Here is a 27,949-nt window from a genome sequence, read left to right as displayed (position 1 = left end):
TTGGTCATTAGTAAACAAAAAAGAAACAATCTCCTATTCAACCCAGTATGTTTTACCTCTGGTTTCTTCAACTGCCTGTGTTTTTTTTGTCCTCCACCTTTGTTCACCTGTAAACAAAGAAAAAAGAATGATCAACTATAACCAAAGCTAGGAAAAGTCTACCACTTTCCCCTTCCACTGCTTTTTGTAAAAAGGTAGAAATTCTCCTTATACTGCAAACTAACTGTGTGATCTTAGGTGAGCGACTTTGCCTTTCTGATTCTGTTTCCTCTTCTATAAAATGTGGAAAGCAAAAATAATATCCCCACAGAGCTCTTGTGAGGATCAAATGAAATGAAAAATACACTGGAAACCACAAATAAACATTTAAGATCCTACACAAATATCAATATGATGATGATTGTAGTAGATTGCATATGGCCACAATTCTTCTACCCTCCCTTCATCCCAGTCCTAAACTGTGCCTCAGGGTAGGGTGTATTTTTCTACCTCTAGAGTCTAGGCCTGGCTATGTGACTTACTTTGGTCAATAGGAAGTCAGAAGATGAGACACAAGAGATGCTTGGAAAGTACTTGTGCAACTGGGTGTGTCTTTGTGCCTCTGCCATACCTCTGAGAAGAGCATGGCCTGCCTAGCAAAGAAGAACCATTCCAGCTGAGCCCAGCTTTGATCAGGTGATCCCGAGCTAACCTGAAGACTACTATGGTACTAATTAAGTTCTATGTCACTGAGATTTTTGTGGTGATTATATTATTATAGCATTAACCAACTGGTATAATCATGATTTCCCTGGAAAACTTTGAGAAAAGAAAAAGGAAAAGTTTCAAAAATAATAAACAATATAAAATTCTGTCTTTCTTTCAGAAGTTAATAAAAACTCATATCCTGAAAGTTAACAACCACATGAGAAGCCTTTCCACCGAAAGAGTTTTAGACCCTCTATGTCCTTAGTTCCTTCTCATCATGGTCTTTCCTAGCAATCTTTTTTGGTCCAATTTTCCCCTCTCCTTTGATCTGCCCATCTTGTATCATACCTGCTTCTGATATAAGGCCATGCCCCCAACACTGCGAAAACCAGCTCCTTAACCAGAAGCCATTCTATTCAGATAAAAATAATAGAGAATCTTTCTCTACTAATACCTAGTAATGAATTGTACCAATTCACATAAAAACTGATAAAGCTTATTGTTATTTTTGTTGTTGTTTATTTTTATTTTAAAAATAAATATCTCATTTTTCCTAGGACCACTGTGTTATTGTTGGAAATGGTGGAGAAATGCTTGTATGGTGTGTGCAGGTAGGATGGGCTCTTGTACCCTGTTCTCTTTTAAAAACTGGAAATATTGTTTTAGGGTCGATTCCATTATTTTTGCCTCAGAGATGAAAAAAAATCATTGGCCCAGTTTCTTGGTCTTGTTTTTGTTTTAATGAATGTAAGATGGCTGAAATTTTGTTGTTGTTCTCAGTTTTTATTGATTTAAAAAAAAAAAAAAACAGAACTGTTATAAACAGGTCAAAAGGATGCCTGTAAAAATTACATATCCTCATTCCCTTATCCATTCAACCCATCCAGGCTCTACCTTAGAGCCAACTAGTTAATAGTTCTTTGTAAGTCTTTCCATCATTGTATATGTGAACCCTTATTTTACCCTCTGCCCCCCAACACCAGTGCAATTTGCAGCCAGTAGCCCTGTAACTAGCCCCTGTAAGGGCATTTATATTGTTTCCAATGTTTTGTTATTATAAACAATGTTCAAATTAACCTCTTTATATAACACGAATCATTTCCCACATATGCTAAATATATGTCAGTCCTTACATAGGAGTGAAATTGCTGAATCAAAGGAATGAATAGTTTTAATTTTGAAAGACATTGCCTAATTTCTCTCTATCAAGGTTGTTTTAATTTGCATTCTGATCATCAATGTATGATAGTGCCTGTTTTCCATACTCTTGACCATAGAACATATACCTTATTAAACTTTTTTATCTTTGCAAATTCAATATATAATAGTGTTATCAGAGTATAGTTTTATTTGCATTTTTTTCCCCAGTGAGTGAGGTTGAACATTTTTCAATATGCTTAAACTTAAGAGAGATTTTTATTTCTTTCTATTCATAGTAACCTTATTTTTTGCTGATGTATACTGGCTATATATATATATATATATATATATATATATATATATTTTTTTTTTTTTTAGAAACTCTATGTTAAAAAAAGCACTTTGCATGGAATATGAGTTGCAAAAATGCTGTCTATTGACTAATGGCAAGCCTACTATATTTGTCACATAGAGCAGATACTTTTTAAACACTCCCTTTTACAACAAAATTATTTTCAGTAAAAATCTAGAAAGAAGTGCATAATAAGTTACGCAGAAAAAATGTACACAGTAAACATTTTCTTTTATTGGAACTCCTATACAGCACTCCCCCCTCATCTACAGTTTCACCTTCCATGGTTTCAGTTACCCACAGTCAACTGAGGTCCCAAAATATTAAATGGAAAATTCCAGAAATGAACAATTCATAAGTTTTAAATTGCATGCTGTTCTGAGTAGTGCGATAAAATCTTGTGCTGTCCCACTCAGTCTTGCTTAAGATGTGGATCAACCTTTGTCCAGCATATCCACACTGTATATGCTACCTGCCCGTTAGTCACTCAACTGTCAATGGTATTGGGCTTCAAGTAATGCTTTTTTACTTAATAATGGGCCAAAGCCATTCACATAATTTTTATTATAGTATAATGTTGTAATTGTTCTATTTTATTATTAGCTATTGTTGGTAATCACTTACTGTGCCTAATTTATAAATTAAACTCTATCATAGGTATGTATGCATAGGAAAAAAAACATACGTATATATAGGGTTCAGTACAATCTACCATTTCATACATCCACTGGGGTTCTTGGAGCATGTCTTCCACAGATAAGGGGAGACTACTGTATATATATATATATATATATATATATATATATATATACACACACACACACACACACACACATATATATATATTTACATATACACACACACACACACACATATATATATATATATATATATATATATATAAAATGCCCTCTAACAAATAAAACTGTAAAAAGTAAAATACATAGTGCAGTACAAATAAGGATAAAATAAATAAATAAATATTTTTAAATTACATTAATGTACTTAATAAAAAAGGAAAAAATTATACCCATGTGTAGCTCTGTTGCAGTAATGAATAATATTACAGTTTAACAACAATCAAATACATTAATAAAAAAGAAACTTCATTTTAAAGATATTATTCAAATTTGGTATAATACTTCCTGTGTGAACTACTGTTTGCATTTAACAAACAAAAATATTACACCTTTCAGTCTGCCATTTTACTATTTTATATTTTGAAAACAAAAATTCCAAATGACAGAACTGAAAAACTTGATTTTTGTTTTTTCATCCTTACAATTCATTGTGACAACATTGTTTATTTTGTGTCTATTTAAATTCAGGAAAATGTAATAACACAGAGTTTGAAGACAGGAACTACCTGATGTGAGTTTAAATAATTCCAACACATAATGTATATGAGGCTGCCTATATCAGGGCTGACCTGGAAGTTGACTAAATTAACTTATGTTTATGATACAATGTCTGTTAAAGAATACAATTTTAAAAAGTGCCTGTTGCAAGTTTACATTTGTATTTTTAAAAATCAACTACAGCAACCACAGCAATTGTTAACTGTATATCTCAGGGGATGGCCACTAATCAAATGTGTGTATTTAAATTAAAATCAAATTAAATGGGAATTCCGTTTTCAGTCCAGATAGAGTAAGAGGGTCCAGATTTATCCTTCAGCCTAATGTAATCAAGAATGGGTGAAATATAGAAAAGAATGATTATCAAGACACTGGATGTTAGGCGACAAAGGATAGTGATCCCTGGGAACTGAGAAACAAATGAAGTGAGCCCTACAATTGTTCCATTTGATTGCCTTGGGGGAGTTTCCAAACAAAGAGGGAGAACTTGGCATTCTAGAGTTAAGGAGACAGGACTGAGAGTCTGGGTTGACCAAAGCAACTAAACAGACTAAAGTACTGGGAAAAAGTGAGTGGCATAGAGAGAGAACTTTAGAGCTCTGTAAAAGATCCCCTTTGAGAATTCAGCTGGGTATTTACCAGCACCTGGGTATGAAGAAACTACCAGGGACTGGGGAAAGAACCACCCAAAAGAATTCTACCAAATAGGGCCCATGCTCAAACAGGGCCATGAATAGTGCTTGTTCTCACCACTCAGACTGGAATTTCATGATTCATGGGGCATAGGCTGGAGTACACAGAAGGATCTTGCCTCAGTAGTGTGGAATAATTAATTAGCCCTAGACTGAGCTCTCTGGTCTTACCTAAGAATACTTAAATGCAAAACCTGAAAGGATCAAACTATTTTGAAGTAACTTAATTGCATCTGACAATAAAGCTCAAGAATATTTATAGGAATACAAAAATACCCAGCATCTAACAGGTTAAATTCAAAATATCTGTCATCTAATAAAAAGTACTAAGCATGCAAAGGTACAGGAAAATATGACCCATAATAAGAAGAAAAATCAATTGAAATTTACTGAGAATTCTAATACAGATGTTAGAATTAACAGGCTAGGATATTAAAGTATTTATTATAACTGTATTCCACATATTCAAAAGATTAAGTAGAGAGATATAAAATATATAAGAGCCACTTGAACTTCTAGGGATAAAAATTACAGTATTTGGAAGTAAATAAATAAAAAATATACTGTATGGAGCTAATAGGACAGTGCAGAAGAAAAAATGAGCAAACCTAAAGATTTGTCAATAGAAACTATCCAGAATGAAATATGGAAGTAACAGAATAAAAACAAAACAAAGAGTATGAGTGAACTGTGGGTCAAGTTCAAGTGGCATAGTATGTGTGTAATGAAGTCCCAAAGGAGAGGAGAGTGAGATGGAAACAAAAATCATATTTGAAGACAGGAACTACCTGATGTGAGTTTAAATAATTCCAACACATAATGTATATGAGGCTGCCTATATCAGGGCTGACCTGGAAGTTGACTAAATTAACTTATGTTTATGATACAATGTCTGTTAAAGAATACAATTTTAAAAAGTGCCTGTTGCAAGTTTACATTTGTATTTTTAAAAATCAACTACAGCAACCACAGCAATTGTTAACTGTATATCTCAGGGGATGGCCACTAATCAAATGTGTGTATTTAAATTAAAATCAAATTAAATGGGAATTCCGTTTTCAGTCCAGATAGAGTAAGAGGGTCCAGATTTATCCTTCAGCCTAATGTAATCAAGAATGGGTGAAATATAGAAAAGAATGATTATCAAGACACTGGATGTTAGGCGACAAAGGATAGTGATCCCTGGGAACTGAGAAACAAATGAAGTGAGCCCTACAATTGTTCCATTTGATTGCCTTGGGGGAGTTTCCAAACAAAGAGGGAGAACTTGGCATTCTAGAGTTAAGGAGACAGGACTGAGAGTCTGGGTTGACCAAAGCAACTAAACAGACTAAAGTACTGGGAAAAAGTGAGTGGCATAGAGAGAGAACTTTAGAGCTCTGTAAAAGATCCCCTTTGAGAATTCAGCTGGGTATTTACCAGCACCTGGGTATGAAGAAACTACCAGGGACTGGGGAAAGAACCACCCAAAATAATTCTACCAAATAGGGCCCATGCTCAAACAGGGCCATGTATAGTGCTTGTTCTCACCACTCGGACTGGAATTTCATGATTCATGGGGCATAGGCTGGAGTACACAGAAGGATCTTGCCTCAGTAGTGTGGAATAATTAATTAGCCCTAGACTGAGCTCTCTGGTCTTACCTAAGAATACTTAAATGCAAAACCTGAAAGGATCAAACTATTTTGAAGTAACTTAATTGCATCTGACAATAAAGCTCAAGAATATTTATAGGAATACAAAAATACCCAGCATCTAACAGGTTAAATTCAAAATATCTGTCATCTAATAAAAAGTACTAAGCATGCAAAGGTACAGGAAAATATGACCCATAATAAGAAGAAAAATCAATTGAAATTTACTGAGAATTCTAATACAGATGTTAGAATTAACAGGCTAGGATATTAAAGTATTTATTATAACTGTATTCCACATATTCAAAAGATTAAGTAGAGAGATATAAAATATATAAGAGCCACTTGAACTTCTAGGGATAAAAATTACAGTATTTGGAAGTAAATAAAAAAAATATATACTGGATGGAGCTAATAGGACAGTGCAGAAGAAAAAATGAGCAAACCTAAAGATTGGTCAATAGAAACTATCCAGAATGAAGTATGGAAGTAACAGAATAAAAACAAAACAAAGAGTATGAGTGAACTGTGGGTCAAGTTCAAGTGGCATAGTATGTGTGTAATGAAGTCCCAAAGGAGAGGAGAGTGAGATGGAAACAAAAATCATATTTGAAGAAATAATGGGTGAAAAATTTCCGAATTTGATGCAAGCTATAAATCCACAGATCCAAGAAAATGAATGAGTCCCAAGCAGAAAAAAACATGAAGGAAATTCCACCAAGGTATGTCATATTGAAATTACTCAAATACCAGTGATAAAGAGAAAATCTTTAAAACAGTCAAAGAAAAAAGACATTACGTGCAAAGGAACAAAGGTAAGGGTGACAGCAGAGGTCTCATCAATAATGCAAGTGAGATGACAGTGGAACAACATTTTTAAAATACTGGCAGTGGGGGATCACTGTCAACCTATAGTTCTATACCCAGAAACATATTCAAAAAAATTGAGGCAAAATAATTTTTTCAGACATACAAAAGCTGAGAGAATTAATTGCGAGCATATTTGCACTAAAATTAATGTTACAAAAAAGTCCTAAAACAAAAGAAAAATTATCCTAGATGGAAATCTGGATGTACACAAAGGAATAAAGAATATTGTAGATCTCTAGGTATTTTTGGTGGGGGTGGGAGGTAGCCCTTATCTCTGCTTTGTACCCTTTCTTGTGGTACCTCTCTCTGACTTTGATACCAGAGTAATATTATTGGCTTCATATAATGAGTTAGGAAGTATTCCTCCCTTTTGTTTTTTGGACGAGTTTGAGAAGGATTGGTGTTAATTCTTTAAATGTTTGGTGGAATTCACCAGTGAAGACATGTGGTTCTGTACATTTCTTTGATGATGTATTTCTTATTACTGATTTAATCTCTTATTAAATATCTGTTTAGGTTTCCTATTTCTTCTTCAGTTAGTTTTGGTAATTTGTATGTTTCTAGGAATTTGTCCATTCATCTAGGTTATGTAATTCGTTGGCATGTAATTGTTCATATTATTCTCTTATCATTCTTTTGATTTCTGTAAGGTCAGTAGTAATGTCTCCACTTTCTGATTTTTATTTATATGCACCTTCTCCTTTTTTGCCTTTGTCTAGTTAAGTTTGCCAGTATTGTTGGTCTTATCAAAGAACCAGTTTTTGGGTTAACTGATTCTATTATCTTGCCATTCTTTATTTTTCCGATTTCCAATCTAATCTTTATTATTTTTTACCTTCTCCTAGCTTTGGATTTAGTTTGATCTTTCTTCTTTTTCTAGTTCTTTGAAGTATAAAGGTAGGTTATTGATTTGAGATCTTTGTTATTTTTTTAATCGTAAGCATGTACTGGATTTATGGATTTCCTTCTGATGACTGATTTTGCCAAATCCCATATGCTTTGGTATGTTGTATTTTTGTTTTCATTCATTTCTAAGTATTTTCTAATTTCCCTTGTGATTTCCATGACTATTGGTTGTTTCAGAGTATGTTGTATAATTTCCACATATTTGTGAACTTTCCAGTTTTCTTTCTGTTACTAATTTCTAGCTTTATTCCATTGTCTTTAGAAAAACTACTTCATATAATTTCAATATTTAAAAAACTTATTGAGACATGTTTTGTGACCTATCTTATGGTATATCCTGGAGAATGTTCCATGTGAACTTGTGAAAAGTATGCATTCTGGTGTTGTTGGGTGGAGTGCTCTGTATATGTCTAGTTGTTAGATCAGGTTGGCTGATAGTGCTGCCACAGTCTTCTATTTTCTTACTGATCTTCTGTCTAGATTTTCTATTATGGAGAGTGGGGGATTAAAGTCTCCAACTATTATTGTAGTTGCTGTCTAAATTCCTGAGTATACACAGGGGCTTTGGAATGCCCCAATTTCTCATAGATACTCTCTCCCTAACTTTTCCTCCTAAACTTTGGCACTCTATTGTGTGCCTCAACTGTAATCTTTTGTCTCAGGGGCTATCGTTTGTTTGTTTGCTTTACAATGCTTTTGAGGAATGCCTGCTGCGTTTCCACTCTGACTTTGGTAAAACAAAGACAAAGTCTGCTCTGCCCTCTCTAGAACTAGAGACTAGAATTCCACACTGGGAATACGGACTGCCAGTTTCAAGACTGCCCCTGAGCTGAGGACAAGTAAATATGCCACAAAGATTTCCTACCATTTTAAAGTTGCCTTTTCTTTCATTCAGAGTTCACTCGGGTGCTGTAGGCCTTTGAGTGATAATTGGAGTTCAGACTAAGTTAGTTCTGACAGTTTGCTTGATTTTTCTGTCTCTTTGTGGAGGGACAAATTGTTCGCATTTGCCCTCTGTGCCATTTTTCCTCACCTCACTCTGCATTGCAGGTTGCCTCCTGTACATATTCTCTTCCCAGCATCTTGTCACTCTACTGAAATTCACCCTAGTTCTTTCTCTCCAAAATACTATGCATATAAACCTAAGTTTGTAATAAACTTCAAGGGTAAAATAAAAACTTAACTTTCGGTGAGAGATTATGTCACAGCACCATACCATCACAGTAGACAACTATACTGACTGAAACATTTGGCTTCCCTGTTCTTTAATATCCCTTGGTTATTAATACAGCAGCCACTCCCTCAGTGCTCTGGAGTTTTCTTTCCTGAGTCCCCTTACCTATTTTTCCTGGGCAGGTTCAGTAAAACCAGAATTCTCACTTCATCATCAGAACAACTTAAATCTGTCCCACTGCCAGCCATCCCTGTCATTAACATAATCCATGTCCAAATCAGCACATTAAAATATTTTGATATAAAAAACGAGTGGGGCTGTTTATTCCCTAGAAAGAAATCTGCTCCCAACTTTCAAATTAACAAAAATTTCTCCCAGCTGTATCTATTTTATTTCATTTTGAAAATGTAGATACATTTTAAACTTCTCTGAACACATTTATGTTGTTTCTATGGTAACCTCCATTTAAAAATGGTTATTTCTCAGGTTCCATTTTCTTTTATAAACTAATATTTTAAGAAGTTCTGAAATTTTCACAAATGTGACATTAACTCCTCTCAAAATGCTGTTTGTTAAAGGAATGAAGACAACTTTATTGTTGGATGATTGTTCAGTAAAAGAAAGAGGCTCTTTTTCTTTCCATAAGTGAAAACTACTATTTCCAATTTTGTTTTTTATTCTGTTTTTGTTTCAGCAATTGAAAATGTGGCTGGAATGTCTTTTTTCCCCAAAAAAACAGTTTGTTTCTTGTTGTAAAGTAACACACATTTATTTGGTATTTAAAAAAGAAAAATGAAGAATGAATAAAACAATTTCTGAATTCTGAAAATTCATAAATCTATAAAATAGAAAACAGAAATCATCAGTAATCACATCACCTAGAGATACCAACTGTTAACTATTTGATATATACCCTCCAAGAACTTTTACGATGCCATTTATATAAGCAGTTTTATGTGTGTATTTGTGTGTGTGTGTACATACATACACACAAACACATACATGTGTGTATGTATTTTTTCTTTAGCAAAAATAAGATTTCAGTAAGGTCTTTTTTCACTAACTATAGAATGCATCATTTTAATGGGTGCATGATAGTTCATTTATGGATGCACAATAATTTAATCAATTTCTTATCAATGAGAATTTAGTTTATTTCCATTTGTTCTCTATTATAAACATTGCATATATTTTAGAAGTTACAAGAAACTTGAAGTACATAATTCTGAATTCTTAAGTAGTTTTCTTTAAATATTTGGTTCTACAAACTGGCATTAAGACAAAACAGTGTTTGGAATCCTGTTCAAAAATGCTTTGATCACAAAAGTAGGCAATCATCAACAAATATCTGAAATGTCTTAAACATTTGTAACCTTAATAGATGACATTCCAACCTGGCTACAATCTGTCATTTCAGATTTAACTCCCTGAGTTGCCCACAGGTCTCCATTCTGAGTAAATGGATTTATTCATCTGGAGAAGCCTAACTTGCTATCTTGCTGCCATAGCACTTGCTGCTTCTCCAGGCTGGAAAGGCAGGTCCTCACATCCTCTTTTTCTCCACTGACCAAATCTAATCCAGAATTATGGGTCTAGCTCAAATCCCATTTGGTCTGTAAACTCTACATGACTACCTAGCAGGAAGGGATTTTTTTCCTCTCATTAAAGTCCCGTGGCACATGATATTTGCACCACTTTTTGGCAATTAAGTATCTACTGTCTTCTGTCTTTTAATAGTTCCTTCTCTTGTGTTTTCAACTGTTATTTAAATCTTGCTTATTGTTTCCTCATTGGCATATTTATATCATCTTGCTACAACTGTATGAAAAGCTTACTGAAGGAAGAGATCAGTCTTGCCATTTGCTCAGCACTATACTTTGCACACAGAAGGAGCTTGGTAAATGTTTATTGATTTAATATGATTACTGCAAATTACAGATCTATATTACTGAAATCCTCCTTCAGTTTAATTTCTAGGCATAGACAAGGGCATACGAAAAAGCAATTTCTTAAAGCTCTTTTATCAAGATATTAACAAACACTGTGGTACTGACTGTCTACTGCCACTGTTGGTAACTGAACTATGTAATCTTTAAATCAAAATAGTATCTCAAGATTTAAAATATATTTTTATAATATTTAAAATATTTACTTAAAATAGTTTGCATAAATATTGAATTACTTACCCTGCAAAAACTTAAGTAGAAGCATGAAAGGAGCAGAATAACATGAGCGAGCTTCATGTTGGAGACACTCAGCGTCTGCGTCTCTACTGTGGACACTTCAGCCACGATTTTCTTTTGAAATTTAATGTTTAACCTCTGAAAAAATATTTAAAAAGAGCGAACCTAAGTACAAAAGAGCTTTGTACTTTTGCACTTGTAGAGAATTTGGCTTCAATCCAAAGAGTTTACCGTAACTGAAACCAAAGAAAGCCTTCCCAGTAAATGGCTGAGGGAGGCAACCAATAGGGACCGTGCTTCCCCCAGCGGAAACTGATTTTCCCTACCGTGGTACTGATAATGCCTCCATTCTGTTTTCCAGGGAAGACAGAAACTATACTGGAAGATAATTTTTTATGTTTTTGGTTAAGTAAAATGATAACATTTTCCCTTATGGTTGAAGACGAGGCGGTGGCAAGAGGAACATCAGATTGAAGGCTATGCTGAATACATTAACGATCCTCAAGAAAACAGTTCCGTTGCCAAGCATTGGCTGTGCTGGGATCAAATTATATTCTCTGAGTGCAAGGAAACTTCCCAAAATAAATATTCTTGACCTAGCACCAACCATAGTGCAGGATTCATTTTTATTTATAAAATAAATTTGTGACAGCAAAAATGCTGTCACAGTTTGGGTTCTCCTGACGCAGATGTGAGACAGTTTTGGGTGCAAGATACTAATTAGGAGTCAAATCCTGTGAAAGGAAGGGAGAAGTTGGACTGCAGTGCAGTTGGCCAAAGCGCTGGCCAGCTCATGGGCAGCGCTGGAGTGAGTGTGGCCGGTCACAGTACCCCTGGGTCAGGCAGAAATGAGGGGACCACTAAACCCTGCCTTGCTCAGTCACCTGGTGGCGGTTGCCCAGGAATGACACATCCTTCGGTCAGGCAGTTTCCTGTAGCTAAGGCAGACCAGGAAGGAACGGATGATTCCTTTCTGTCAGAAGGAAGTGTCTGCTGACCCCACTCTTCACAGCTGGGCAACAAAACCTCCCTTGAAGGGATGAATCTGGGAAATTCACCTCCCTGTTTTCCAGAGCCCACCATCTGCACCTTTTAGATCTACATATGCTGCAAGAGTGGCTAACTCAAAATTGCAGTGGGCCTGTTTTCCAGAGGGAAAATTTAGACGAGGGAGGTGATAGGAAAACTACAGCCCCTGCCCTCATCATCGATCTTGGGGCCGCAGTTGATATTCATCCTCTGCCTTCTTCCTATCCATACTAGATTCCTTTTACCCTGAGCTTCCACGTCTGCTAGCCTCAGGGGCTTGCTTACCTGATAGCATGACCTGTAACCTCTTCCAGGAGTGGTCTGAGCCCCTGGTTACCATTCTTTTCTAGTTGCTGTCACAAGAGGCACCCAACCAGCTCATATGGTTCCATACCTAGTGTATGAGAGCAGCCCTACCTCTTCTGAATGATCAGGGTCAGTTAGCCCTGTCAAGATGGCGACTCCTCATGTTCCCTGCTGGTCTCTAGACACCAGGAGCCCAAGGTGCAATAGGCAGAAGGCTTAGCTTACAATTCAGTGTGAGTCTTGCTGTGCCCCTTGGCAAAAGTATGCTTCCTGTGGGAAATAAGACCTCTGACCCTGCAGAATCCACAGTTGTGGGGACAGAAAGCAAAAAGCCCCCAATTAGTCATTGGGAGTGATGGTAAATGTGGTCATTCCTGATTCTATTCCTTGACTCCCAGACCTGTGTCTCCCCTCTCTTGGGGATACAATGCTACATGAAAGTCTTTGATTTGAGGCATATACTACTTCCTAGAGTGTAACACCCAGTCTTCACAGAGTATTGCCTTTACGTAGCACCTCAGCTCTGCCTGCAATGGGCGCTCCAATGCTCCACAAGGCTGCAGGTTCTGCGTGGTACAGTATGTGATGACCAGTGAATTGCAGGGTCATAGGCACACTCTCACATCTCCTTTGCTGTAAAGTGGCTCCCTTTGTCTGACAGGATGTTATATGGAATCTCTTGTTGGAAGATGAAATACTCTGTGATCCTTTGGAGCATGATCTTAGCTGAGGCCTTGCAGCCAGAAAAGGCACCTCCTAACCTAGGGTATATGTCTATGCCTGTAAGAACATACCACTGTCTCTTTTAAGATTGAAAGGACAGACTGTGTCCATTTATCACCAAATGGCTAGTTGGTATCTTTGGTGAATTATGCCATCTTGGGGCTCTGCACTGGTCTCTGTTGCTGGCAGATTGAACATTTATTGATGATAGTAGCTAAATAAACCTTAGGGGTCCATGCTGTTGGCCTCATGGGTAGCCTCCATCTCTGCTCCCTTGGCCACTTTGTTCTTGTGCCAAGTGGGCTCGCACTGGGGTGGTTGGTGACTGAGACTGGCTGATATCACCTGGCTGAGTCATTTTGTTGGTTATTTAGTGCCTTTTCTTTGGTGGATATTCTCTGGTAGGTGTGAACATGTGAAACAAAGACTTTTACACTTCATTCCCATTCCTATATGTACATCCACATGTTTCTACCCCAGACCTTCTTGATCTTAATCTTTGAATATTTTTCATTCTAGGACAAAAGATGGTCAATCACTATTGTCTGTGATTTCATGTGTAGTCTAACGTTGAGCCATTCATTTTTGCACACAGATGGATGGCCAGGTGTACTGCTGAAGCTCTTCCCGTTGGGAGAACGTTCCCTTACCACGTCTTTCAAAACCACTCCTAAGTGTGGTTGTAATGAGCTGCTGTCTGTTTTTAGCTTGCGTCAACATACTGAGCCACCCCATCTGTAAACCAAACACAAGCTTTTCTCTCCTCTTTCAGCTGGTCGTACCAGATTCCCCACAGAGCCGTAGGTGTGAGCTGAGAGACGGGCACGGGTGCAGCAGTTTGGATTCAGGGCAAGGAGGGGGAAATCTAGGCTCCCTGCTCATGCACTTTGCTTATGTCCTTTGGTCCCGTTTGTGTTTGTTTCTGGATATAACACTTCCATCTTACAATACATTTTTACTGGGTGTGCTCAACCTTATGCTTCATGGGTCTGACAGGACCCAGCTTATAATGGGTATTTCTGGCCACCTGGTGACATAATGTCCATGTTCCGTTATTCCACAGTTACCAGGGTCCAGAGGTGAAAAAGTTATTTCTCTGCTGTGGATGGCATGGCCTTGCTCCAGAACCCTAGGGTCTGTACTGTAATTCTCCCATTGGATTTTCCTCAAATATTATGTAATGTTTTTTCCACCACTGACACCTCCAACACCACTAGGTCAACATCCAGCAGATCACTGAAGAACCCTTTCCTGCTCTGGCAGCCAGAGCAGTGTTCCTCTGTGTGAAATATTTCACCCCAAAGCAAATATTCCCCAGAGGAAATATTCTCAAAAAGGCTCACTAGGTTTTGTGCTTCCTTCTTTACGTAAGGAAATGCAAGATGAAATAATTCGTCTTTTACTTTAGAAAGTATGTCCTGTCAGGTTCCTGAGCACTGGTTTCCTAAAAATTTTACCAATGTGCCAGGCCTTATCTCCTGCCCTCTGGAGCATATGTGTCTTAAGGCATTCAGGGTACTAGGCATTGGAGAAAGGGCTGGGGCAGCAAATGTATAAGTCAAATAGAGACATCTTGTGTAAGATAGCAAGAAAGCTATCAGAGGCCAGTGAGTGGAACTAAAAGACATAGGACCCAACTTGAAGGTATTCTCACAAACCATAGATGAAACAATTAAGCACTAAAAAGAACAATAAAGGATTGAAATAACAATAAATATTTTTTAAATGATGGAAAGCTATTTCAGCTAATAATTGCTGAATAAATTATAAAATTAGCATATCAGCATTTTGTAGCCCCCTGTGAACCAGTGGATCTAAATGATGATCATCGATAGCTGCTAAAACCATCAGGTGAAAAGTTGGCAGGGAGCTTCCTAATAGATGGATCAGGCTGATACACTGATCTCACTGATCAATCTTAAGATCGACAAAAGCGAAACAACCGGACATCATGTGCCTCCTTATGTGATGTTATAGGAAGTATTTTTGCAAAAAAAACCAAAAATTGAACTTGAGCATAATCAGTTATCTAGCTATCACTACCAGTTAGCTACCAGTATACAGGAAATACAGAGGATAGAGAAACATGGTTTATGCCACCAAGAGGCAAGAGGATGGGGAATTCTACAAAAGACTCAGTTTCTTTAAGAAGTAAATGCTATGAAAACACACACACACACACACACACACAAATAGGGAAACTGATAAAGAATAAAACAGTTAAGAGACATATCAAGCAAATGTAGTACATGGGCATAGTTTGGATCTTCACTTGATAAAACCAATTATTAAGACATTTTGAAATAACTTGGGAAAATTCTACATGGATTGTTATAAGCTCATACTAAGGAATTATTACATTTGTTAGGTGTGATAATGGTATTATGCTTATGTTAAAAAGTCCTCTGCTGGTATTTATGGATGAAATGCTATCTGGAGCTTACTTCAAAAATACTGTAGCAAAAAATATGTAAAATAATAATAATAATAATAGAATAAATGAGTCAAAAGCTGCGAACAGCTGGTAATTGAAGCTGGATTATATAGACGTATATAGAGGTTAATTATACTGCTCTCTCAACTTTTGGTTTGAAATTTTAATAAAAATTTTTTAAAAAGAAAGTCATGAATTCATATTACTGTTTCCAATCTAATGGCAACTTGGCTGCATGCTTTTAAAATTTTGTTTCAATGTAAAGGCTTTCATCCTTTTCTCGTCATTTACAGTATCTCCTTACCAAGTATTTTAATTAGATTTCCTAGCTTCTCAGTAACGCAATTGGATGTATACTTTCATAGCTCTTGGATCCCCTCATTTGAATCATTTACACCCTTTCTCGGCCCCCGCCCCATCTCTTTTATAATCTCTTCGTTGATTATTTGTTGGCAAGCAAAACCTTAATGGATGGGCAGAAATTCAAAATACAGAGAAGAGTTAAGTGCAATGATTACTTACTGGGAATCAGTTTTGTTTGTGTTTTTACAGGCACTGTGTTAAGTACTCAGGATACCAAAACAAGTTAAGATGTAGTTTCCACTCTGCAGGAGCTTGTAGTGCAGTGCACATTTCTCAGTTGGGGTCTGCAGGTGTCATTAGGGGTTCTGTGAGAGGTTAATAGGGGTTCCAGAAGAGATTGGAAAACAGTTCTTTTGAGTTTCCTTCTCCATGCAATGTCAGTACTTGCAGTGACGAACAGTGACCAAGCAGCCCTGTCAGTTTTGCTAGAGGTCATTCAGCTAGATGCAGTGTTCTTCCACATGAATATGCTTATTGGTTGAGTCTGTTCTCAGTTTTTGATGTGAGACAGGAGAGGCTGTTGATAATCGGTGTGTGCTGAATTGTACCAAGGGACGGAGGATAGGTTGAGGGCATCAGCCTCTCCCCGTTGAACTCTATCTCCTATCTATCCTTCCCAGCCTCCCTCAGCAAACAAGCTTTCCTGATATGATACCAAATCACGGGGTAAATTTTAATCCTCAGGAAAGACTTTGTAAGCACTGTGCTGAGATGCCTCCCTGTTATTTTGTCATGTTGTAAATATTGCAAAACCTGGAACTTGTAGATTAAAAGTGAATTGTATTTTTAAATATTTCATTTTTGTTTTGTGATTTCCTTGTTTAGTTTGCTTGTTTTACTTTTAGCACCTGTTTTACAAACATGACTTATAGTCCAACGTAATTTTCGAAGACGAAGTGGGAAATGGAAGAGAATTCTAGGCCTAAGTAATCCTGATCAAGTTAGTAATGAAGAATCACAACTTAATGGCTCCAGCAAAATTGAAGAAACTTAACTACAAATGAGATTGAAAGAGCACATAATTTTAAATGGCCTTTGAAATCCCAGAATAAAAAAAATTGTTAAAAAAAAGGTCAGTTCTGTAAAAAGTTTCAAAAAGCAAGTTATTAAGTAGCAGAAGTTTTTGACTAAAAAAGTAAAACGCTCTACAGTTGGTAAGACCCTCAATTCTAGTATGTAAATTTATAGAGTAAAATGCTAGCATACTGTATAATGTAAGGAACTAAAAAGGTTTCACTCTCAAAGCTTGATAAATTGATGTAATTGATAATATGTCACATGATGCTGAAGATTTTATATAATAAACCAAAAAACGTTTTATCCACACTAATGGATCAACAGATTTCGATAATAAATGTCATATGGTAGCATTTGTGAGATATGTAAATTCTAATGAAATTCAAGAACATTTTTCTGCGATAATAAAATGCTGCCCCAAAGGCCAAGATACATCTACTGTTGTCTTCATATTGGAAACAAAAAGTATGTCTTGGAGGAAGTGTGTTGGCATTTGCGCTGATGGTACCTCATCCATGATTTGAGCATTGCTCGCTGAAAAGGTTCACTCTCACAAAAAAGAAAATCCTGATGTATTCACAACATACTGCTCTCCTCCCAGAAAAAGTGCTGGCGTCAGAAATTTTTGGAGCTGAAATGAAAAAAATTCTGAATGCTACAAAAATGGCTAAACTTATCAAAGGCCAGTTCACTCAAGAATATTTAAAAAACTATGTGGAAATCTGGACAAAGACCATATAAATGCAGAAAACCTTATGGCTTAGGAGATCATTTGTTCTAAGGCAAGCCAGCTGCCACATCATGAAAATGCTTAAGCGCTCTGTGAATAGGCCCATTTGGCAAGGAACTGGGTCCTCATAGCAAGAGACAGCATTAGCTTGCGAGGTACATGAGTGAGCCACCTCATCCGCAGTTGGGCATTCAGTTGACTGCAACCACAGGCGACCCTAAATCAGAACCACCAAGATTCTGACCTACAGAGATTATGCAAGATAATGTTTATTGTTTTAAACCACTAAGTGTTGGGGTAATTTGTTACATAGTAAGATAGACTAATACAGATTTTCGTTCTTAACAGGATGTTTGACCTAAAAATTGAACTGTGGGAGTACTTTCAAGAAAATAGTAGGCTACATTTTGCCAAATGCTTTGAAGATCAAGAATGGTTACAGACTTGCCTACTTAGTAGACATTTTTCATCACATGAACTAGTTGAATAAGTATCTTGAAGGGGTTGGGGAAAATATTTTAATTTCAAGTGACAAGATTCTTGGTTTTAAATAGAAAGTGAATCTTTGGAAAAAGCACACGGTAGAAAGAAACCTTGATATATTTCCACTGCTGCTTATATTTCAAAGTGAGGAAGTCTCAAGTGTGAAGTTTAAACCAAACCACCTGGGGAAATTGCAGAACAACAGAGAACAGTATTTTCCCTCTCTTTCAACACAAGTGTATGACTGAACGAGGGCTCCTTTTTCTGAATCTTCTTTTCAGCCTGAGCACCTGACTTTTGAGAGAAGAGGAAGAACTTTGTTAGTTGGTTATAAACATAAGATGAAATTTACCGATCTGCCTTTGTACAAGTTCTGCATTTCTATGAAAGAGCATTCTGCCACTCATAGGAAATAAACATTTTACTGTACTTTTCAACTTCTTGTGTCAGTAAGCCTTTTCTTGTCTAATGGGCACTAAGAAGAACAAAGAAATCATTGCATTTTGGTTTAAAATGAAATCTGTGTATGCCAATTTCAAGATCAACACAGAATTGAGAATATACACAGCAAAAAATAAGCAAAGATTTCATACTAAATAGGTAAATTTCATTATTTTAATTTCAAAAAATAACACTTTTATTTATATATAGGCCTATAAATAGATTAACACTCACTAAAATCAATTTGTAACCTTTACTAAATTAAAGGAAAAACTGAAGTTTCCTGTCTCAATTTGCATCAGAACTGACATCCTTTGTGAGGAGGAGTAAACTACAGAATTAAGCTAATAAGTTGAACAAAACTAAACATATTCACAGAGAAACATCATTCTCTACTTAAAAGAGCACTGAGATGCACAATAATGTGAACCAATAAACTATACACTTAAAAATGATTAATATGGTGACATTTATGTTACATGTATTTTACCAGTTAAAAGAGAGCACTGACAAATATTGGGTCATTATGTCTACAACTTGATCATGTTAACATATATATGTTAATTTATATATATGTTAATATATGTGCGTTATGTATAGTATAACATTTGTATATAAAATGTAATTATATATATGTATGTTTATATATAAATTAGTTTATATATATATAATATATAAATTTTTATGCAGGGGTTTCTGAGACATGAACATTATTTTAAGGGCTCCTCCAGTGTAAAAAGATAGAAAAAGGCTGGTCTAGTTGATGGGAAATGGAGCTTTTCCAAGTAGGAAGTGTTCAGCTACGGAAGAGAAAGAGAAACAAGGCAATGGTGCTGGCCTGATGGGGCAGAGGGAAGGCATATAGCACAGGAAGGAAAGACAATTAATTATATAGAAGGCCCATTCAGTGCAGAGTTTACTTTAGATTTGTTTTTAAAGGAAATGGGGAGTTATTTGGGGTCTTGTGATGGCTATGGTACAAGAAAATGGTTTTAGTAAGGTATATCATCACAGGCAGTACAGATGGAAGAAAAGTTAAGCCTGGAATTATTTATTTTGAGGCAATAAAGATGCTCAGAATGTGAGAAGTTGTAGTTCACTGCTATTATTTCTCTACTTTTAATTCTTGTAGATTATATATTGGGTGACTTAGGGTAGGAATAACAGAAGAAAGTATAGTAGTGACAACAGGAGGCCTCTAATGACAGTAGAAAGCTACCTTAGAAGGAATTAATAGACATTGATAGCGCTGGATAAAAGAGATTGCAAGCAAGGCTGAGGAGGGGATGGCGATAATGGATAGAGAAGGAGAGTGAGCAAAAGTCTGAGTCCAAAGATTCAGAAACCAAAAGTATTATGCTACCATGAGGACAAACAGAACTGGAATGATGAACAATTTGGGAAGGGGGCGGGGAGCAGAAAAGGACTACAGACTGTGAGAATACGAAGTTCTAGGTTGTCCCTCTGATTAGCTGGGGAAGTTACTTCATTTCTTTGAATGTCAGTTCCTTTCATGTAAAATAAAGGAGCACCAGGTAATCTTGCAAGTCCCATAAAAGTTCAATGGTTTCATCAGTGAGTTGAAGATAACAGTGGAACACTAAATGGAGAAAAACACTGAATGTAAATGTTACTGTTAAATGACACAAGCAAAATAGAGCGGGACAGTTACGAATAATTCTACCTGTACGATGTATGGAATTTAAAGTAAATTGATCAAATCTGAGTGAAAGTACATATATCAAATTCCTTTTAATATGGAGGACTGCTAGGTACTTTCTCAAGCAGCTTATACTTAAGTGTAGAAGGCGTATTGTGATCCCTACCATCCCCATAATTAAATTTGAAAAGTTCTTTCAAGATCAAAATAACCCTCTGAAATACCAACCCTCACACTTTCAGAGGAGGTCGACTGTGTCCGATACAAAGGTTAAGGTCTCAGAAAATTCGGGTGTAAAACAGACCAACCAAATTTAATAAATAGGAGGGCATTAACTTTCTTCGGAAGAAGTTTCAGCAGAAGCTGAAGTCAGATATCAAGGGCTTGAAGCAAGAAGGGGTGAGAGGCTTGTAGTATAGACCGTGTACAGCCCGGCGGTGCGTAAAACCTACTTGACAAATGAATAAACTATCCCGCTACAAAAGATAAAAATACGGTTTGGCTTTCTATCAGATAACACAGTTTCTTTAAAAGTACGCGCGCGCGCACTTATTCCTTCCTTGAACTAGTGAAACCATAGGACGTTCAGCGCATCATCACGCGTAGTTCCAAAAACACGGAAAAAGCGACTGGCAAGAATGCAGACGCGCCCTCCCACTGAGTTTCGCCGCGACCACATCCACCTCTGGCCAGAGCACGGTTCAAAGCTCCTTAGATGTGGGCTGGAGCTGGCAACGAGCTGATGAGCGGGCAGGGTCATCGCGCAGCCTGAAAAGCAAGGACGCAGGCCAGTCGGCGCGCACTAGGCACCCGCGGGGCCGCCGCCAGAGGGGCCGGGTCTCTCCCCCGGGACGTCTCCCAGGGCAACACCGCGGCGGCACTTCCTGCAACACCGTGACGCAACGGACGCCGCAATTATACGTCACTTCCTCGGCTCCTTGGTAAGCAAATCGCCCTAACTGTCATAAGGCAGTGGTTGACGTTAGCTATTATTGCAACTCTTCCAGCGTTGAAGGCTGTTTTGGAAAGGTGACAGGTCGCTGGTTCCGCCGGTAACTGTTTTTGTTTTGTTTTTATAAAAAAGTTATTCGAGTGTTTGGTCTTTCCCCCGCCTCCGCTGTGTGCCGGTACGGTGGCCGAGGAGTGGCGCGTGCGGCGGAAGTACCGGGCGGGTGGGTGTGCGCGCCGGGGCCTGAGGTGCACGTGGCGCCGGTAAGTGGCAGCAGGGAGAATGCGGACCCGGGCATGCGGGACGCAGAACCCAGCTGCGGGAGGGAGAGGAGGGAAGGAAGGGACGGCGCCGTGAAGACCTTGCTGCCTGCTAGGGGACGAGGCTGGTGAGGGGCGCTCAGAGGACTATGGGGCGGGAGGTGACACTCCTCACTCGCCCTTAGGGTTCGTCGCCGGCGGCTTGGCCGCGGGTTAGGTGTCAGGGTTGCTTTTATTATTACTGTTCTTTATTAGGGTGTTCTGACCGAGGCCCAGAGGGGTTAGGTGATGTACCCAGAGGCTACAGTGACCAAAAGGCACACTCTGTTTTTCTCTCCAGGTAGGAGCGAGTATGTCTTTTCGAGGCGGAGGTCGTGGAGGCTTTCACAGAGGTGGTGGAGGTGGCGGCTTTAATCGCGGCGGCAGCAGCAACAACAATCACTTCCGAGGTGGAGGCGGCGGTAATTTCAGAGGCGGCGGCGGCAATTTCAGAGGCGGCGGCGGCGGCAGAGGAGGATTTGGACGAGGGGGTGGCCGTGGAGGCTTTAACAAAGGCCAAGACCTAGGACCTCCAGAACATGTAGTTTGTATGTCGGCTTCAAAGCTTAGCCTGCTTGGGTTCGGGGAGTAGAATGGGGTAGGGGTGGGGTGCGGAGGTGGTGGGTTTGTGTTACCAGTAAGTTTGACTGGGAGTCAGGTGCTGTAAGATCCAGCAACTCCCATAGGCGGTTGCTGCTTGGTTGGGAGTCAAATCTGTGGAGATGCTGTAAACTGACTTGCAATCCTGCTGTGGCAAGTAAGAGAGAGAATAAGGAAGCTGAAGGACACTGCATCGTCGGGGTGGAACTCGAGTTTGGGCTGAAAGGAAGGTATTAAATAGGTAATATTGTATGCTTACCCTTACTGCCCCCATTTTACAGGTAAGAAAACTGATTCAGTTAAGTTTCTTTGCTATGGTCATAGTTAGGCATAAGTGTTCAATCAGTGAATGATATATTTGAGATACAAAGCAAGTTTTCTGAGTCCAAAGCCCAGGTTTTCAATTACTAGCAAGTAAGAGAAGTGAGAAAAAAATTGCTTGGAAGGGAAATTACAGAGGGAAAGTCAAGAAAAAGACCTAATTTGAGTAGTTTTGGAGTAATTATCAATGAGTGAGATGGAAGCCATGGAAAGTGAGACAGATTTGACAGTAGAAGCCTGTATCAAAAGGAGAAAGGATTAACACAGTCAAATAATATGAAGAATAGGTTGGCTCAGTATGCAGCAAGGTTTGAGGAGGGTAATGATGACAGTCAAACGTCCTAACCCCCAAGCCATTGCAACAGTCCATGCATGAGGGAAGCATTGAGAGCATGGTGAAAGTGAGAAGAAAAAGGAAGGGTTAGATGAGAGAGAGATTTCCGTGGAAACAAACTCAGAAGAATTTGGCTAATAGTTGAAATTATTTAAAGGTTCCAGGTTTTGATCCTGGGTGATAGGGATGGAAAGTGGTTTTGCAGGAATGTGATGAGTATTTTAGTTTGGGGTGACAGTCAATCAGAAATAAATGTAGTTATTTTGAGATTCCAGACTTTCCTGAAAAATATTGAAGAGTCATTGGTGAAGAGGTGGTAATGGGAAGGTATAAAAGGGGAGAAAAAAGACAGGAAAACAACAAAGACTCATTTTATAGTTAGGGATTGGGGAGAAGGAGGAATAGAGAGTAAAGTGTAACATAGTGTTTAATCAAATAATGTTGTTACTATAATAAAATAATAGGTTCAGTGGTCTCAATGTGCCAGGCACTTTTCTAAGCACTTGGCATTTATTGCACTTACTCCTCACCGTACTATATAGTAGGTGTTGGAACAGTTATTAGCCCTATGTTAAGGATGAGGACAGTAAAGCAGAGAGAAGGTGAGACCCTTAATCCCAGGTCACGTAGCCAGTATGTTGTGGAGTTGGTGTAGGAACGCAGGAAGGCTTTTCTGTCTCTAAGAACAGAATAGGTGAAATCCCAGGTAACCAAGAAGGAAGCTTCCAGAAGAGGTTGCTCAATATCATTTGAAATTGTTTTAATTTTGATGTTTTCTTGTCCTATTTCAGTATTAGGAGAGTTCCTGCATCCCTGTGAAGATGACATAGTTTGTAAATGTACCACAGATGAAAATAAGGTGCCTTATTTCAATGCTCCAGTTTATTTAGAAAACAAAGAACAAATTGGAAAAGTGGATGAAATATTTGGACAACTTAGAGATTTTGTATCCTTTATGATTGGAAGGCTTAGTGATCTCATTGAAAAGTTACTATTTGCTTTTTCTGGAGCTAAGTATTGATTAAATTAACTTGTTTCATTAAATTGGACAGAGTATTGCTAAGATTGGACCATAAGGGAGAATCAGGAGAGGAGAATGTATTTCCATATATAATATATTGAAAGGATAGGCCCTTTGGGGAAGGTTTTAGAAATGACTGCCATTTGGATAAATGCTGCAGGATTGAGGTACTTTGCTTTTTGGGTATGGTGGTGCCACTGATGGAATTAGAAGGGTTTTTTTGTTTTTGTTTTTTAAATGGATTTAACTTTTTTTTCCCCCCACATTGCTATCTAGACAGCGGCGCACGCCAACTTCTGGCTTTTCACCGCAGTCTAGCTCCAGGGAGAGCTGTTCACAATCTTAGCTGTAGAGGGCACAGCTCACTGGCTCATGTGGGGATCAAACCGGCGACCTCAGCATTAGGGGCACGGCGCTCCAACCACCTGAGGCCCAGGAATTAGAAGTTTTAAAACAATCTTAACTTCCTCTTAGAAACTCATTTCTTACTTTTCCTAAACATTTCCATTTATTCTAACCTTGTTATTTTTAAAATTACACATGAATTCAGAAGGTTACTTTCTTTGATCTTAACTGCTTTTTCCTTAATAAAATGAATAGTATTTTTCAGTTAAATTGTCAGAAAACATGAAGGCATCTTCCTTTAAAAAACTGCAGAAGGTGAGTTAAGCTTATGATAACTAGGATCCTTGGTTTTATAAGTGAACGACCTACCTCAGGGCAGTCCTGGTTGGGGCACTTGAAACTCCCACAGTATATCACCAGGGAACCTCTTAAATTGAGATATTCTATACTTCAACCACTGAACTTGTCTTCTAGAGTATTTATTTAATACAGGCTTTCAGAAAGTATTCTTTGTCATATTAGCAAATTCTGTAACTGCTAGAGTATGTTTTATAGTTTATGTAAAACTCTCATATTGAAAAGCCTTGCATGATCAAACATTCTAAGTAAAACATTAAATTATAGAACTTACATTATTTGGGAGAAGTCAGATATTAAATGATTTCACAAATATTTGAGTAATATAATACATGCTATGGGAGAAATACAGGTTCCTATGGAAATGTTAGTATTGGGACCGAATTTAGTGTATTGGCTTTCTGAGGAAGTGAGCTTGGAGCTCAGACCTGAAAGTTGCCTAGTAGTTATTCCCAAACCTGGCTGCCCATCAGAATTATCTGGAGGAGGTTTTAAGATATATTTCTGGGTCCCACATCTGGAAATTTGACTCACTAGGTCTTAGGTAGGGACCAGGATTCAGTTTTGAAAAGGAAAACTGGATAACTTTGATATAGTTAGGCTAGCACTTGGGACCCCTGCAATAGTCAGAGAGGAGCAGGAAGGGCATTACAAGTGGAGAAAACTGTGTGCAAGTCTCTGAGACAGTAGCCACTTGAAGGATCTGAAAAAGGTGGAGGTATAGTTTGGACATTGAACATTTCTGAGGAGTGGGAAAGTTGTGAATTAAGACTAGAGAGGCAGGTAGGGGCTAGATTACTTAAGGTCGTGGGAAAGAGTTTAGACTTTAGTTTTAGTTTTGTATTTAAATATTAGAATACATGTGATTAAATTTATACTTAAAAAGATCATTGGAAAAATAAAAGCACCTTGGGAAAGAGTCAGTACTGTATGTAAAGGGTCCAGGTTGGAGGCTGCTGCATTAGTCCTGGAAGAGATACTTTGGACTAGGACTGACTGTGACAGTGGAAATGGGTAAAAATGGTTGATTTATGACAGAGAGAGAAAGTAGTATAAGTCTTGGTAATTGATGAGCTGTTGCAGTTGAAGTAATATCACCATCTTTCGGATTGTCTGATTTCAGCATGTTTGTGGATGGCATCACCACCATTCATGGAAATGGGCAACACTGGAGAAGAAGGGAATTGGGGGAAGAGAATGAGTTCAGCTTTGGACATAATGAGTTTGAAGAATTTGTGAGATATTCACGTAGGAGCTCAAAAGAAGAGTGGACTAGAGATAGAATTGGGAAGTTGTCATTGTACAGACAGTATATTATACAGTCTAGGAAGAAAGAATGAGAGGAAAAGAGCTTTGGGGCAACTCCTAAATTTACACATCTGTTAGTGGAGACAGAGAAGTAACTGCCAATAAAGGACAAGGCATCTAGGAGAGTGTCATAAAAATGGTTTTCACAAGTGCTCAACTTTGGCAAAATGCTGTTGCAAGCTGTTCATTGGATTTAGCAACATGGAGGGCAACAGGTCCTGGAGCCAATGGACTGGTGGGCCCAGAAGCCAGCTGGAATAGGAGATGAGATGGGAACACTGCCTTGTTGCTAGCAGATGGTGCCTGGCTATAAAAACCCTGACAAGTACCCAGTGGGAGCTTGCACTGCTTCTGGTGGGCCGAAGAGCCAGGCTTCTCATTTGGTGACCTGAAAAAAAGAATTTGCCTGTAGTAGCCACTTACATTTGATCTGGATGCCTGCCTTTGCTCACAGTATTATTTATTTGAGGATTTATTGTGTGTGTGTGAGTGTGTGTGTGTTTAAATCACAGATGCTAAATTGGTACATTGTACTGCTCCTTGTTTCTAGATCCACTGTTCAAATTCTGACCATCGCTATGCAGATTAGATTATTATAATAGTTTCTAGACCAATGCTGTACAATCGAATTTTCTTCCTCCCCACCCCCACTCCAGTTCAAGCCGTTGTTTCTCAGTCTAGTTGTGTAGGCCACTGCTCTCTGGCCCATGCTGGTATTATGAGCCTTGTGCTCCCGCCAGCTGAGGCAGTCGGTCGCCAGTTGTCGGTCGGGGCTGCTCACAGCAGCTCTCGCCGGCTGCCGGCCACTCACGCTGGCTGCTACCCACTCATGGCAGCACACAGCAGCACACAGCAGCTCACGATGGCTGCTGGCCACACGCTGGCATGTGGTAGCCCACGGCAGCACTCAGCAGCCCACGGCAGCTCACGCTGGCTGCCGGCCACTCATGCTGGCACAAGGTAGCCCATGGCAGCTCACACCAACCTCCGGGTGCTCACAGCAGCCCAGTTCTGGGGAGAGCTGATGTTCACAATCTTAGCTGTAAGGAGTGCAGCTCATTGGCCCATGTGGGATTTAAACCAGCGATCTCGGAGTTAGGAGCACAGATCTCCAATCACCTGAGCCACCGGGCCAGCCCCAATTGAATTTTCTGTGGTGATGGAAATTTCCGCTGAATACAGTAGTCACTAGCCATTTGTAGCTTTTGTGCACCTGAAATGTGGCTTGTGTGACTCAGGAACTGAATTTTTAATTGTTAATTTAAATCTAAATAGCCACATGTGGCTAGTGGTTGCCACATTGGACAGTGCAGAGCTAGTCGATATTTTTGAGAGAATGTGCTCTGAAGGGCACAGGAGTGATAAGGTGATAGCTAAAGAGACAGTCAGACATCTTGTTATAAGTAATACATTATAGGTTTGAAACCCTCGTGTGTTTTGTGTAAAATTATGAAATATACCCCATTATATATCACTATTGTGAAAAATGTCGTCTTTAACCTTAAATATAAAGTGGGTTTAGTTTCTACAAATCCTTCATTACTTTCTATGTTGAGTAAGAAGTTACTGATTTGATTCTTTAGTAAAGTCTTGAAATAGTGAGTCAATGCTTTATTTTGGATTTTAACGCTAAATTTTAATAGTTTCTTTTTTCTTTTGGTAGTTCTGTTGAGTGAAAATGTGGTTAATTTTTGGAAGGCATTATTTATTTCTAAGGAGAAATGAGATTGAATTGGCCTCGGTTTTTATTTATTTGCATATAATGCTTATCTTGTGCCCAAGTTTAAGTGCTTTGTATACATTACTTTTTTGAGCCTCACAAGGACTATGTGAGGTACGTACTTTATAACCTTGATTTTACAGATCAGAAAACTAAGGCATAAAGAAGCTAAGTCCTTGCCCAGGGCTACACAGGAGTATGTCGTAGGGTTGGGATTTGAACCCAGGCAGTTTTGAGTTTAGTGTGTAGGTTCTCATGATTACACTATACTACCCCCCAAGTCATTACACTAATTGTTTCTGTTATACTTCCAGTTCTATATAGACCCATACAAGCTGCTGCCACTGCAGAGGTTTTTACCTCGACCTCCAGGTGAGAAGGGACCTCCAAGAGGCGGTGGCAGGGGCGGTCGAGGAGGAGGCAGAGGAGGAGTTGGCAGAGGTGGTCGAGGCGGTAAGTTACTTGTGGGGAAAATTTTCTAATGAGATTTTAAAGTTGCAGCTCATTCTGTAG

The 27,949-nt window shown here is 38.4% G+C and overlaps 2 protein-coding genes across 7 annotated transcripts in view; one reads left to right on the top strand and one right to left on the bottom strand.

Moving 5' to 3' along the window:
- CFI (complement factor I) overlaps positions 1–11,466 on the bottom strand; it is a 46,606-nt gene extending 35,140 nt beyond the window's left edge. Inside the window, exons 1-3 of the mRNA XM_019741902.2 lie at positions 11,323–11,466; positions 11,000–11,134; positions 57–107 (exon numbers count right to left, since the gene is read on the bottom strand). Coding sequence (XP_019597461.1) covers positions 57–107; positions 11,000–11,056 — 108 coding nt within the window. The 5' untranslated portion in view covers positions 11,057–11,134; positions 11,323–11,466. The remainder of the gene's footprint in view (positions 1–56; positions 108–10,999; positions 11,135–11,322) is intronic.
- Positions 1,274–27,949, top strand: part of GAR1 (GAR1 ribonucleoprotein) — a 28,919-nt gene continuing 2,243 nt past the window's right edge. Inside the window, exons 1-6 of one of the 6 annotated variants that reach the window (XM_019741904.2) lie at positions 20,777–21,123; positions 21,267–21,394; positions 21,732–21,978; positions 23,477–23,631; positions 24,307–24,366; positions 27,751–27,889. In XM_019741904.2, the coding sequence (XP_019597463.1) occupies positions 21,744–21,978; positions 23,477–23,631; positions 24,307–24,366; positions 27,751–27,889 (589 nt within the window). In that variant the 5' untranslated portion in view covers positions 20,777–21,123; positions 21,267–21,394; positions 21,732–21,743. The other 5 variants (XM_019741903.2, XM_019741910.2, XM_019741907.2 and 2 more) reach the window with 5 other exon arrangements.

This window comes from Rhinolophus sinicus, linkage group LG02, assembly GCF_036562045.2.
Source record: "Rhinolophus sinicus isolate RSC01 linkage group LG02, ASM3656204v1, whole genome shotgun sequence".
Lineage (NCBI taxonomy): Eukaryota > Metazoa > Chordata > Mammalia > Chiroptera > Rhinolophidae > Rhinolophus > Rhinolophus sinicus.
Note: the sequence above shows the minus strand (reverse complement) of the source record. Positions and strands in the feature narration are given on the sequence as shown.